Below are 12,903 nucleotides of genomic sequence, written 5' to 3'. Positions count from 1 at the left end.
AGTTTTTGTGTGGTGAAATATGAATTCAGTCTGAAACAATTTTAGTAATTTTATTTAAATAATGACAAATATTTATTATCAGACTTGGATGCTTAGATGCAATTTATTATATATTATATTATATTATATTATATTATATTATATTATATTATATTATATTATATTATATTATATTATATTATATTATATTATATAGATCTAATAGAATATACTCAATAGTTTTAAATCTTGATCAGGGTTTATGTTGCATTTGTTCAGTTTGTAAATGTTTGTGGTTGATTCTGGGGACCTTCATCAGTTTGAGAGGACACAAGAAAGGAGTAAAAATAACAGAAAGTTGTCCTGTTCTTTGATGAAGATTTTTAAACATTCAATAAGCATTTGCCTCGGCTTCTGTTCACACGTCCCCTTTTGACAAACAGCTTGTTCTTGTCTAAAGTTTGTGTCTGTAATTTTTCAAAGGGGTTTCAAGGACGCAACAGGTCTGCTTTTCTTGTTCTAGAAAGTACAGAACACAAAGTACTGAACTACAGAGAAAAACCAGTTCACATTTTTGTCTGTAAATATGTGTATAGCTGTTAGCAGATGTCATTTTATGTGAACATACACTTTTCTGTTGACCCAAATATGAAACAAAAATACTAATCTGATAGAAAATCTGACATTCAACAGCAAATAGTTTGTTTTAATAACCCATGAGCATCGTTATGATTAGTGTGATTCTTTTCTCCTTCTCTTTGGTGTTTCTCTTTCTCTGATGAAGGCCAGGAATCAGCAGATATCTATGGTAAATAAAGACCATTCCACACTTAGGAAACCTCCTCATCTCAAATCACTCACACACCGATCTCTTTGTAACACACACTGATGTCTAGAACTCAAAAACAGACAAAAATTGTCCTGAAATTTGCACAGTGTGTGAATATGTGTGTATTTGTGTGTGTCTGTATTGTGTACTAATCTAGTAGAATGTATGAAAGGAATAATACGATTCAATTCTGTATTCAAATAACATTTAGAGGCAATAGAATAGAATAGAATAGAATAGAATAGAATAGAATAGAATAGAATAGAATAGAATAGAACAGAATAGAAGAGGAGGTTTAAAGTTTAAGGCACCATAAAACCTTGAATTCCAACAATGCCTGGTTGGTGGTTTTAGTTTTAAATAGTGCTGCCAAACGATTAATCGCGATTAATTGCATCCAAAATAAAAGTTTTTGTTTATGTGTGTGTGTGTGTTCTGTATATTTATTATGTATATATAAATACACACACATACAGTATATGTTTTGAAAATATTTACATCTATTTACATGTATATATTTATATAATTTAGATTATATATAAATATATTTAAAATACAAATATAACATATTTTTCTTAAATATATACATGCATGTGTGTGTATTTATATATACATAATAAATATACACAGTACACACACATTATGTAAACAAAAACTTTTATTTTGAATGCGATTAATCGCGATTAATCGTTTGACAGCACTAGTTTTAAATGAATTTAATTAAGCAAATGGGAGCCCAAACTATAATCAAACCCTAAATTATTCATTTTTATGATGATGTATAATATTATGACATTACTTAGGTTAACCAGTTAACAAAAGGCCACCCAATCACATCAAACAAACCGACAGAATCACTTACTCACTTTTAGATAGATTTACTCAGTCGAAAGGCAGTCACCTGTGTGCTTTGTGAAATCAAATATAAAACTAATATACTTCAAATTAATCTTGCAGATTCATTGTGCGTTAAGGAACCCCAGTTTTCATAATACTCCATTCAGTGCCATTTAATCTCTCTTTTTGATTATATCTCTTACTCTTATTTTCTCTGGCTTGTTACAAAACCTAGTGAGCTGCATATATAGACAATATTTGTGGCAGCAACACAGGAACATTTGAATCAAGCACAAAATGCTGCCAGTGTTCAGTTTGAACATTTGAAATGCTGCTGAGGTTTGATTTGATTGTGTCCATGATGCCCATAAATGCAGTCTAGTTAGGCTGCTCACTAGGTTCTGAGACACAGCCTGTGTTTTTCATGTCTCTGTCTTAATCTGAAACCTAACGGCGGAACTTTCTCTGCTTTTCTGTCCTACTAATGGTGGTGTTTGGTCCTTATTTACTAAGTTCTTACTGTTGAACATGTCAACTGCATGTGCAAGTGGTCGTAACGCTTTACATTACAGTGTTTATGTTATTTTACATAAAAATATTAGTAGTTATGAAAATGATTGTTAACAACGTGTAATATGTAATTTACTCATATTGTAGAATGAACACTGTAATGTAACATTTTAACCCAGATATTTTAACATTACAAGTCTGGCCCTCAAATGTAGTGCTGTGTTCTGATCATGATTTATGCAAGATGAAAAACATTCCATCAAATAAGTGACTCTGCAGGAGCAGATGTGCTATATTTAGACTTAATTAAACATTTTTAAGTATAACTACATATACTGCCTGATGTATAAAGTATAGAAGCCTGTTTCCGCCATGGAATAAAAAAAAAATTAAAAAAGGTAATTGCAAATTTTTTTTAACTCTCAATAATTTTTTATATCTCACAATTATGAGGAAAGATAATATATAAAGAGATCAGTAGAAAATCAGAATTATGAGATACAATTCCAAGAAAATGGTAGAATTGTGACAATTTTTTTTTTTTATTCCATGGCGGAAACAAAAAACTTAATTCCGAGACGTAAACTCAGAATTCTGAGGGAAAAGGTTAGAATTGTGAGATATAAACTCTGTAAAATCTAAATTCTGAATTTAAATCTTACAATTCTGACTGCTTAGAACTGCAAGTTTATATTTCGGAATTGCCTTTTTTTTTCTTTTTTAGAATTAGGTTACCTTGCAATTCTGAGAGAAAAAAGGTCTGAATTGCACGATAAAAAATACAATTACTTTTTTACTTTGAATTCAGTAGTGGAAACAGGCTTCCATAATAAAGCATGTATTTTTAATAGTAAGAGGATTGTATTTATGATTAAGGACCAGCAATGAAATGTTTAAGACATGTTTATCTAGAAGACACTCAGTGTTTATGATTATGTTGGGTAACGATTAAATGTGTGTCTCTCTCTCTCTGTCTCAGCCTCCTCCACAGATCTATGATAAACAGCTAGATGAGAGGGAACACTCGATTGATGAATGGAAAGGTAGGCCTTTGTTTGGAGCTCTCTGCATGTGTACATGACATAACTCACAGCCCACAGACAGATGAAGAGATGAAGCTGTAAATCATTCAAAGTTGTTTTTCTATCATGGTGTCCACATTGACTTCTGTTGCTACTGCGTTACTAGACTATTTATACTGAGATCATGCTAGTTTCTATCCTCAGATGCTAAAACTAGCTATCAAATATACCTTTTTGCATGTTTACATTTTAAAATAAAACTTGATGTAGTATATTGTTTACCTTGTGTTGTTTCAGTATTATTTATATAATATTACAACGCTATCTCACGACCAATTCGTAAGTATTTTACGAGTTGGCTAATTCGTACGACCTCACACTTTTGTACGATTTGTCTAAACCCCAGTGACGGGTAGGTTTAGGGGCGGGGTTAGGTGTAGGTCATTCGTAAAAATTCATATGAATTGTGCAACTCGTAAAATACGTACGATTTAGCAAAAATCGTATGGATTTGCACGAGTGAGGTCATACGAATTAATACGAATTAGCCACATTGTAAAATATGTACGAATTGCCGTGAGATAGCGTCGTAATATTATATAAGTAATACTAAAACAACACAAGGTAAACAAAATATACTACATCAAGTTTTAATTTTTGTAGTATATTACCGTAGTTTAGCTGAATATTACAGTAGTTTTTTAATACTGTATATATACTATATGAATACTATATTAATTAGCTTCTATTTTAATTTATTTTAAGTTTTAGTATTTTTTATCTGCTCTTGTCATGTTTATTAGGTTATATTTTGCATCTAGTTTTAATTAACGTATTTTAAGTAATTTTAGTACTTCAACATATGTGTATATATATATATATAGTGACGGGAGGAGCCAACGACAGACACAGTGGGTGTGGCGTCAGGCCTCGGAGAGGCTTTTATTAAACAAAAAGACAATAAAATAAACTGTCCAGGGGGGAAGAAGTGCCTAACTGAAACAGGGGGATCTGGTGTCCTCGTCGTGCTGCGGGGCTTGTGAAGGAGGGCAGTGTTCTGGAAGGGAGGGTCCAGGTAAGGGGCGGAGTCCGGTGGCCGCACGCGCTCCCGCTCTGGTCCGGGTCACGAGCGGCGGCGCTTCCTCTTCTTTCCACGGCCTTTGGCAGGACTTGTACGACCCGGCATCCTGGCCCGACGGCCGTCATACGGGTGCGGCTTTCTACCAGACCGCGGGTTCTGCAGCTCACATCTCCGGTGGCGCGAAAGTCCCTCTACGCACCCTTCCTGGACCCACGAGGACACCAGCGTGCGTGCGTGCGTGCGTGCGTGCACGGGGGAAGAGACCGGTCTCCTGAGGAGAGGTGCGCTTGGCATTTAAACAGCGGCGGTGATGAGGCTTCATTCCATTCAGCTGTGCCTCCTCACACGCCGCCAGCCCTCGCTGTTCCTACGCCCCTCCTCTCTCACACACCCACTCCCGTCGGGAGCCTGGTGAAGGGCGGCGAATAAGGGACGGGGTGGTGATGATAATAAGGGGGAGGGCCACCGACTCGTCACAATATATATATATATATACACACACACATATTTTGTCCCCACAAAATAGGGTCCTAAATGAAGACATAGTGAAGTAAAATGCTATTAATAAAATACAATTAACAGACTCAAACCCAACCCTTGAAAGAGGGTTTTTTTTTAGAATTAAATAAATGTTATAATTCAACTACTAGTAATTTGTTAATTTTGTTTTTGTTGGTTTTTAATTAACCTAGAGTAGTTTGAGTTGATTAGATCTAAATGTGCTCTTTCTCTCTGTTTTTGTCCCTCTGTCTCTCTGGCTCAGAGCTCATCTATAAAGAGGTGATGAACTTCGAGGAGAGAACAAAGAATGGTGTGGTGAAGGGACAGCCCTCTCCCTCAGGTACTCTCTGTGCATAAGCTATGCTTCTGTAAGTCAATTTAAAGTGATTTCAGCTGTTTATGAGAAACCCTCCCATTGTGACTGCTCCATTTGTCCCTGTCCCCCTCTCATCTCGTCCGTGTGACTCAAACAGAGCACGCCCTGAGTGTGATTATGTGCTATTGTTCAATATGTAATTGACAATGTTGTCTGTTGTGGTCTTTGCTGAAATTAAGAAAAGGTGCTGTAAGCGATTGCATCCAATACTTTCTGCTACAAAACAAAACCTCACCCCTAAAGACATTCCAACTAAAGTGCAGTGATTGACAGGCAGAAAGTGTTTCTGATTGGCTAAAAAAAATTAGGGTCTCTCCAAGAGGTTGTGAATTAGGAGAACTCTTTCAATTTGTCAGATTGAGGATATACCAAACAAAAAAACACACGCTTACAGCATCTTTAGGAAAATGACTTTATTGCACTGTATTTATTTTAGCCTATTTTTCACTTACAGAGCTACAATTGATCTTTCACTAAGCCCTGCCTTAAAAACGTTAATGACCAATCCTATTTAGCAGCTGTTGCCATCCACTATTTTTTCAAACATGTTATAATGCAGTTCAGTGGAAGATCTGTTTGGAGTTTTTTTTTTTTTTTCATGAAAATCGGAATGAAAACCTGTAATAACTTCAAAATTATTTTATTTTATTTCATCAGTTGATTCTGGGAAGTTTCTGCACTTTTTAGTGTGTTACTCTGTAATTCAACATTTTTTATTATAACGAATGCCAGATAAAACTGCTTTGCATTGTCACAATTTACTTTAGCACACAAAAAAATAATATCCATCCAATTTTTACCTGCATATATTTTTACATTGTGTGAAGTTAGCAAGAATAACCTAAGGGGCAGAGCTTAGTGAAGGGGAATTTTTGTGTGTGTGTTTTTTTTTTTCTTTCCTTTGAACCATTATGTAAATAAATTCTACAGCAATGTAAAAATATCCAAGTAATGGTATAAAAAATAAAATAAAAAAGTGCATTAATTCTTAAGTTTAAACCTAAAAGGTTGGGAACTGACATATCAATGTTTAAAAATGTATTTGTGATTTTATAATGTATTGTATATTTTCCACTGTATATGTATTCATGTTTCATAATTAAGGTTGGAGTCCATGGTGTCTGATTTAATCATTTTACAATAATAATAGTTCAAACAAGTCTGAACTATTTGTAGGATTTAGTGTGCTAATTGGCTTTTTCTTTGAGGTTTGTGGGATGTTGAGTTGCAGTGTGTGTGTTTGACCTGTAGAGGGCAGCACATGTGTGAGATTGTAATAGTGCGGTGTTGCATATCTGCAGTCCTGCCGCACTGAGAAGGTGACAGACAGTGACACCAGCTGCAGAGATTCCTGTTTGTTGTCATCTTATTTGCTTATTAACGTCTAAAGATGTTAAAAATTATATATTGGTTTCTAGCTGCTTAGGTTTTTTTTTTTTGATATTGCTGGGGTGTTTGATTTTTTTTTGCTTGTGTTGTCCATCCTTTTCTGGCCTCATTTTCTCTCTCTCTCTCTCTCTCAGTCGGTCTCCCCGCTTTGTAATTAAGTGCTTGTGCTGAAGAAAGCAGTCGCAATGCAGCTCCATATTTCACAGCAGTGTGGGTTAGTGTGTTGAATCGTCACATATTCAGTTCAGTTCAGTTTGCTTTTCTTAAACGCACATATATCGTTTTAAAACAGCTTTACAAATTGTAGTCTTTAATGAGTGTGTTTTATGAAAAGTATTATATTTGTATTTTCCTGACAGCTACAGAACAAATATGAAAAACCGGCAGGTTATTTTCAACATACATTGATCACATGACTATAAAGATGGTGTTTATAGATGTCCTGCACCAGCAGTGGGGGGTTGCTGATGTGGCGTCCTGTACTAAACAGTGATTCAGTGTGTTTAGTTAAACCTGCAGAACTGGACTGGGGTTAAAATCAATGGCGGCTATAAATCCTCGTTCCCTTCCTGTTTTATTAAGGATCTGGGAGTCTGAGATGCTGCACTGTAAGAAGCTCCATACTGCAGTATAGGCGGGAGATTTATGGAGGTCTCTGGGACGCTGGAGGTGTCCTTTGTGGGGGATGACTGGAGGATTCTGTTAAGTGAGAGAAGACCGATGTAGCTGAAAGTCTATTTTTCCACTCGAGTGGACACTGAAATCACATGTATGGGATATACATGATGCTGTTTACTGTGAGGGGATTTGTGGGTAAAGAAAAAACAGGGCAATTTGACAAGAGGAACTGAAGGGCAGACTTTTTGAGATAGAAACAGAGGAAATGGGCATTAGATACCCAGAAAATCAGTATAGACCATCTTGGAACTCAAGCTAGGCCAGACTCCCTGCTGTAAAAATCTAGTCTAAGCTGGTTTAATATGATTTCGTGTACTGGCCAAGCTGGTCTCCCAGACTGACCAGCTGAAAAGTTGCTAGAACCTCTCTAAAACCAGCGAAGACCAAGCTAGTTTAGGCCAAATTAAATTGTTTTTTGGGGGTTTTTTCTGGTCTAAAGTGTGTGTAAATATATATGATATTTACTATATCTATAAACTTTTTAACTATAATGACTGTTCTTTTTAAAAAGATGTCAACACAGCCTACTTATTTAATATTTCATAACATACACTACCATTTGGGCTGAATAAGATTTTTCCTTTAAATAAAGTAAAGTAATAAAGTAGTAAAATAAAGTAATGCATTTTATTCAGCAAGGATGCATTAAATCAAAAGTGATATTAAAATATTCATAATTTTACAAAATGTTTCTGTATATATTCAAATTAATACTGTGCTTTTGAACTTTCTATTCATTGAAAATCCAGAAAAAATTCAGTTTTCACAAAAAAAATAAAATAATTATATATATATATATATATATATATATATTAAATTCAAATTTATACTAATCAGGAATGTTTCTTAAGCAGCATCTCAGCATATTAGAATGATTTCTGAAGGATCATGTGGCACTGAAATATTAAAAATAAAAATTTAGTATTAAAATATATTAAAACAGAAAACAGATATTTTAAATTATAATAATGTTTCATAATATTACTATTTTTACTGTGTTTTTGCTCAAATAAATGCAGCCTTGGTGAGCAGAAAACAGAATTCTGGACAATGTGAAGAGGTTTTTGTCATCTATTCTGATTCTCTTTTTTTTGTAAATATTGCTGTTCTTTTGTGCTGTGAGGTAACTGATGCTCTCAATGCGATGTGATGTGTAACTAGCGATCATATTTTGCTGGTCTGGCACATTTTTATAGAGAGAGAGAAAGAGAGAGAGACTAAAACAGACAGTGACCATAAAGCTGACAGCGATAAAAAAGCCCTTGCTGAGCCAATGTCACCCACCCTCTTCATTTTTTCTTTTCATTTTAAAGGGTAACTTCTGCTTTCATCATTTATCATATTGTCTTTTTTTTTCTTCGCTCTTGCCCCACTCTGCAGTCCCGCTCCAAAATTGCATGTTTGAAATGTTAATCTCAAATGAGGATGTGGGCAGTGTACTATAAAGTTATTATAAATCATGTTCACAGCACTGAATGGGTATTAAAGAGCTGCCTTCTATTAAAACGAAAGATGTAGGCCGTCAATCAAGTAAATTAGCTTGTAATGTTATCGTAGGAAGCCGTTTAAGGGGTTATTTGCATTTGATTTTTATCAAAAGCAATCTCCTTGCGGGTTATTGGATTGGGCAGAGCTCCTGTTCAAACAGACTCAGTGAAGGATTTGAGGTTTTCTGGCTTGTGAATTTATAGGGCAGTCAGTGCAACTCTCAAACCTGATGAAGAAAAATAGGGACAATTTGTCCTTTTTTTCAGGCGCCTTTATTTATTACTTCATGTAGAGCATTAGCTCCACCTAGTGGTGTAATATGTGCTTAATTTTTGTGTTTTTTTAAAAGCATGTTTTGTTACAAACGTAGACTGATTGAGGTTTGCTCATGCATATGGTGTTAAGGATGTCAACATAACATGCCCTGAACAGTTTTAGCAGCAAAAAAAGTGTGTGTATGTGTATATATATATATATATATATATATATATATATATATATATATATATATATATATATATATGTATTTATATATATATAATGTCGAATTATATTTATTATAATATTTCATGCTAAATTATTAAATAATTATCAAATGTAAAACACACACACACACATTTAAATGTACTGATATTCTTTTCAGGTTTATATGTAAAACAAATAATATATATGTAATATATTAATGTAAAATTAGTGTAAAATTATGAAATAATTATTAGATATAAAAGACTTTTATAAGGTATGGTATAAGCTAAAGCACTACTTTACACTCATTTATATTTTTGTAAATGTATATATTTATTATTATTATTGTTATTATTATTCAATGTCTAATTAAATAAATTATTTTAAATCATCTTATAATGTTTATATATATGGTATAAATTACTATCTTATTGTTATTATATTAAATAAATACACATCCATCCATATATATATATATATATATATATATATATATATATATATATATATTGCCTATATATGCACTTTTTCTTCAACAAAAATATATAGTAAAATAGTTTATTCATATTGTGTTCTTAGGGTTCAAGATTTGTTGATATCTTTATAAATGGCTTTTGATAGATGTCTCAACATCCTACAATATCACCTCAGATCCACACACATTCCATGGACTCCACCTTTAAACATCCCGCTTTCATCCCTGTGGGATATTTGTACATATTTGATCGTTATTGTACTTTTTAAAATTTGAACATTTGCTTGTAGTATCTCTTCGCCCTGTAGAGGGTGCTGTGGCTGTGCTTCTTTTTTTCGTTGTAACCGTTTTTCCCCCGTTACTTCCCTTAGCGCAGGTGCAGCCATGAACAGCAGCGAGAGCCTCCCCCCCTCCTCTTCCGTCAACGACATCTCCTCCATGTCCACCGACCAGACCCTGGCCTCCGATACCGACAGCAGCCTGGAGACCTCCGCCGGACCGCTGGGGTGCTGCAGGTGACTAACCGCCTGCCTGCGCAACCCCATGTTCTTCAGAAGGTGAACGGCACCCGCGAACCCGAACGAGAAATCCACAAACCTCGAAAATATGTAATTACGACATAAAAAAAAAATAACCCCGAGAAAATATATACGCATAAAATAATGTATCACGCGTAAATGACGACAAAGTATGCATTTTCATTCAAAGAAACGTCTGAATATGTATATTTATGAATCTTCACTAGTTGCTTTGCTTTGAATCCCCCTCATATGGCATCCAAAAAAAATAAGAAGATTTCGAAAAAGAAGAAAAAAATCGGGAATCTATGTAAAGTGTACATTGACTGGCTGATATCTAATACCTTGCGATTTTCTGTGCTTCACTCGATGTGGCAGGGTGGGCTTTTGTTTTAACGAGCACCGATCAACCCTTGTTTTCTGTGATGGTTTTTTTGCTTGTTCCGGATGTTTTCGGACGGGCCGGTGTGTCTGTATGCGACAAAATAATATGTACAATGGCACCCCCTATCTTTTGTATATATGTAATTGTGTACAGTTGTGAGGCGTTCTCAGAGTGGGACTGACGGCCAGTAGAGGGAGTATTTGCACACCTTGCCACATCACAGCTAATCACCCGTTTCCCTTTGCCTGTAGTCTTGCATGGTCAGAGATACAAGTAACTAAGCTACTTATACATATACAAATATAGAGAACCGTGTTTATATAGCATTTAAGGGTGAACGTGGGCGTTTCTGTCGCTCGACAGGAAGTGAGGCTGCTTTACAGGAAGCCATTGAGGGGTACAAGCACTGTCGCTGTCATTTTCTGCCTTTGTGTTTGTGAAACTCCGACTCTCTGCGGCAGCCTTGCATGCTGTTCCGTCACCCTTGAAAGGTGTGTGTAACTAAAACGAATGCAGGTCGAGAGCATGCACTTCATCCTCACCTTTTGTTCCTCGCAAACTAAATCTCATCTCGAATCTCATATTTTTGTGTTGTCCGAAGGGAATCGACGTGCTTACTACCTAAATTTCAGCTGGAGTTTATTTATTTATTGTCAGATCTGGGAAGTGCCTTTGAAATAATGCAGTTTCCTCCTCGAACACATGAATATAGTAACGCGACGGCTCTGATAAGAGGTTTTTCAGGTGGTGTCGGATGTGTCAGGTCTGTTTACCCAATCCCACAATCCCCTATTCATGTAGATTAGATCCAAGTGTCTGATTTAAAGTCATTGTGTGTTAAAAAGAGGCACCTGGATACATATTTCTACACTGATCTGTTATAAGCCCCAGAACGACAGGGGCTCTAAACAGTATTTGGACACTTGCGTCACACTTAAAAACATAATTGAATTATAAAAATACAAGTCAGTTCTTCTCCAGTTCAAACTGGTGCAGTTCATCACATTAAACTAGCCACCATTACTGTAACCACCATACTGTAAAACATACTAGGTTTTTAAATGTGTCCAAATATGTTTTGGGGCCACTGTTTGTTGCAATGTAACCCCACTCTTCACATTTAATTGTTACATTTAAAAAAAAAAAAAAAGACAAGTAATGTAGTCTTTCAAACACACTTGGCTGATGTTTTTAGTATTAGGTAAAGATTAGCTTCATTGAATAAACATTATGCAGTACACAGTAAATTGAACATATAATATTTAAGTTGTACGGTTTTGTTTTGTACCTGTATTTGTCCAATTTGATCCGTGTACTAAACATTTTAATAAAGGGATGAAATTCACATGATTTTTTTGTTTGTTTATGTAACAGAGCTCTCATTTTCTAAATCACTCTCACCCAGAAACACTGTTTTTGTAAAGTTATTTCATTATTATTATTTAAATTATTTGTATTTTTTTTAGTAACACATTTAGATGGCACTGCATGTTAATGTATATTTGTTTCCACTTAAAGGAATAGTTCACCCAAAAATTAAAATTTGCGAAATATTCAGGTTATCCAAGATATAGCTGAGTTTGTTTCTACTTCAGAGCCAATGGATCCTCTGCAGTGAATGGGTGCCGTCAGAATGAGAGTCCAAACAGCTGATAAAAACATCACAATAATCCACACAACTCCAGACTATCAATTAACGTCTTGTGAAGAGAAAAGCTGGGTGTTCGCAAGAAACACATCCATCATTAAAGGTGCAATAGGTGACTGTCTTCAGAAACATTTTTCGTTATGCCGGTTGAAAGTCTCTTCACATCCCGATAGCAATCATTAAGTTAGGTGGTCTAAATGTATTAATCTGTATTTATATATTCTGTGGAAGGCGTAGAACCAAGAAATGTTCGTCCAATCGCCCGATCTTCTTTCCTGGTATTGTAGTACTTTTACTAACTGTACTATAAAGTGTACACTCACCGGTGAATGTCACACGATGTAGCCCAGCAGTTCAATTCCAGTCCCCGTCTCTGCATATTTTGCATGTCTCGCTTAGTTAACACACACCTAAATCAGATAACCAGCTCGTTAGAAGAGAGCTACGTGCATGAACTGTGTTCCGATTGACATGCTCCCTACACAGTGTTCTTTGCTCCCTACTCCCTAAACAGGGGAAATCTGTTGAAGTTTAGTGAGGACTGGAATTGGGAACCGCTGATGTAGTAATGAGCGTATGGCTTTGGACGGCGATTGCAGGGACGGTGGGACATTCGCTTTCAGTACTATCAGGCTAAAGTTAACATTTTCCAAGATCTCCTACTGCACCTTTAAGGCATTTTAACTTTAAACCATAACTTCTGGCCAAAATACGAGTTGATA

General features: G+C 35.4%; 1 protein-coding gene across 9 annotated transcripts in view; it reads left to right on the top strand.

Moving 5' to 3' along the window:
* mapk10 (mitogen-activated protein kinase 10) overlaps positions 1-11,878 on the top strand; it is a 64,903-nt gene extending 53,025 nt beyond the window's left edge. For 4 of the 9 annotated variants that reach the window (XM_058757970.1, XM_058757969.1, XM_058757977.1 and 1 more), the window contains 4 exons: positions 764-787; positions 3,135-3,198; positions 5,022-5,099; positions 10,007-11,878. In XM_058757970.1, the coding sequence (XP_058613953.1) occupies positions 764-787; positions 3,135-3,198; positions 5,022-5,099; positions 10,007-10,149 (309 nt within the window). In that variant the 3' untranslated portion in view covers positions 10,150-11,878. Of the gene's footprint in view, positions 1-763; positions 788-3,134; positions 3,199-5,021; positions 5,128-10,001 lie in introns of all 9 variants that reach the window. The other 5 variants (XM_058757972.1, XM_058757971.1, XM_058757973.1 and 2 more) reach the window with 4 other exon arrangements.
* The last annotated feature ends 1,025 nt before the right edge of the window (positions 11,879-12,903 follow it).

Source organism: Onychostoma macrolepis, chromosome 21, assembly GCF_012432095.1.
Source record: "Onychostoma macrolepis isolate SWU-2019 chromosome 21, ASM1243209v1, whole genome shotgun sequence".
NCBI lineage: Eukaryota > Metazoa > Chordata > Actinopteri > Cypriniformes > Cyprinidae > Onychostoma > Onychostoma macrolepis.
Note: the sequence above shows the minus strand (reverse complement) of the source record. Positions and strands in the feature narration are given on the sequence as shown.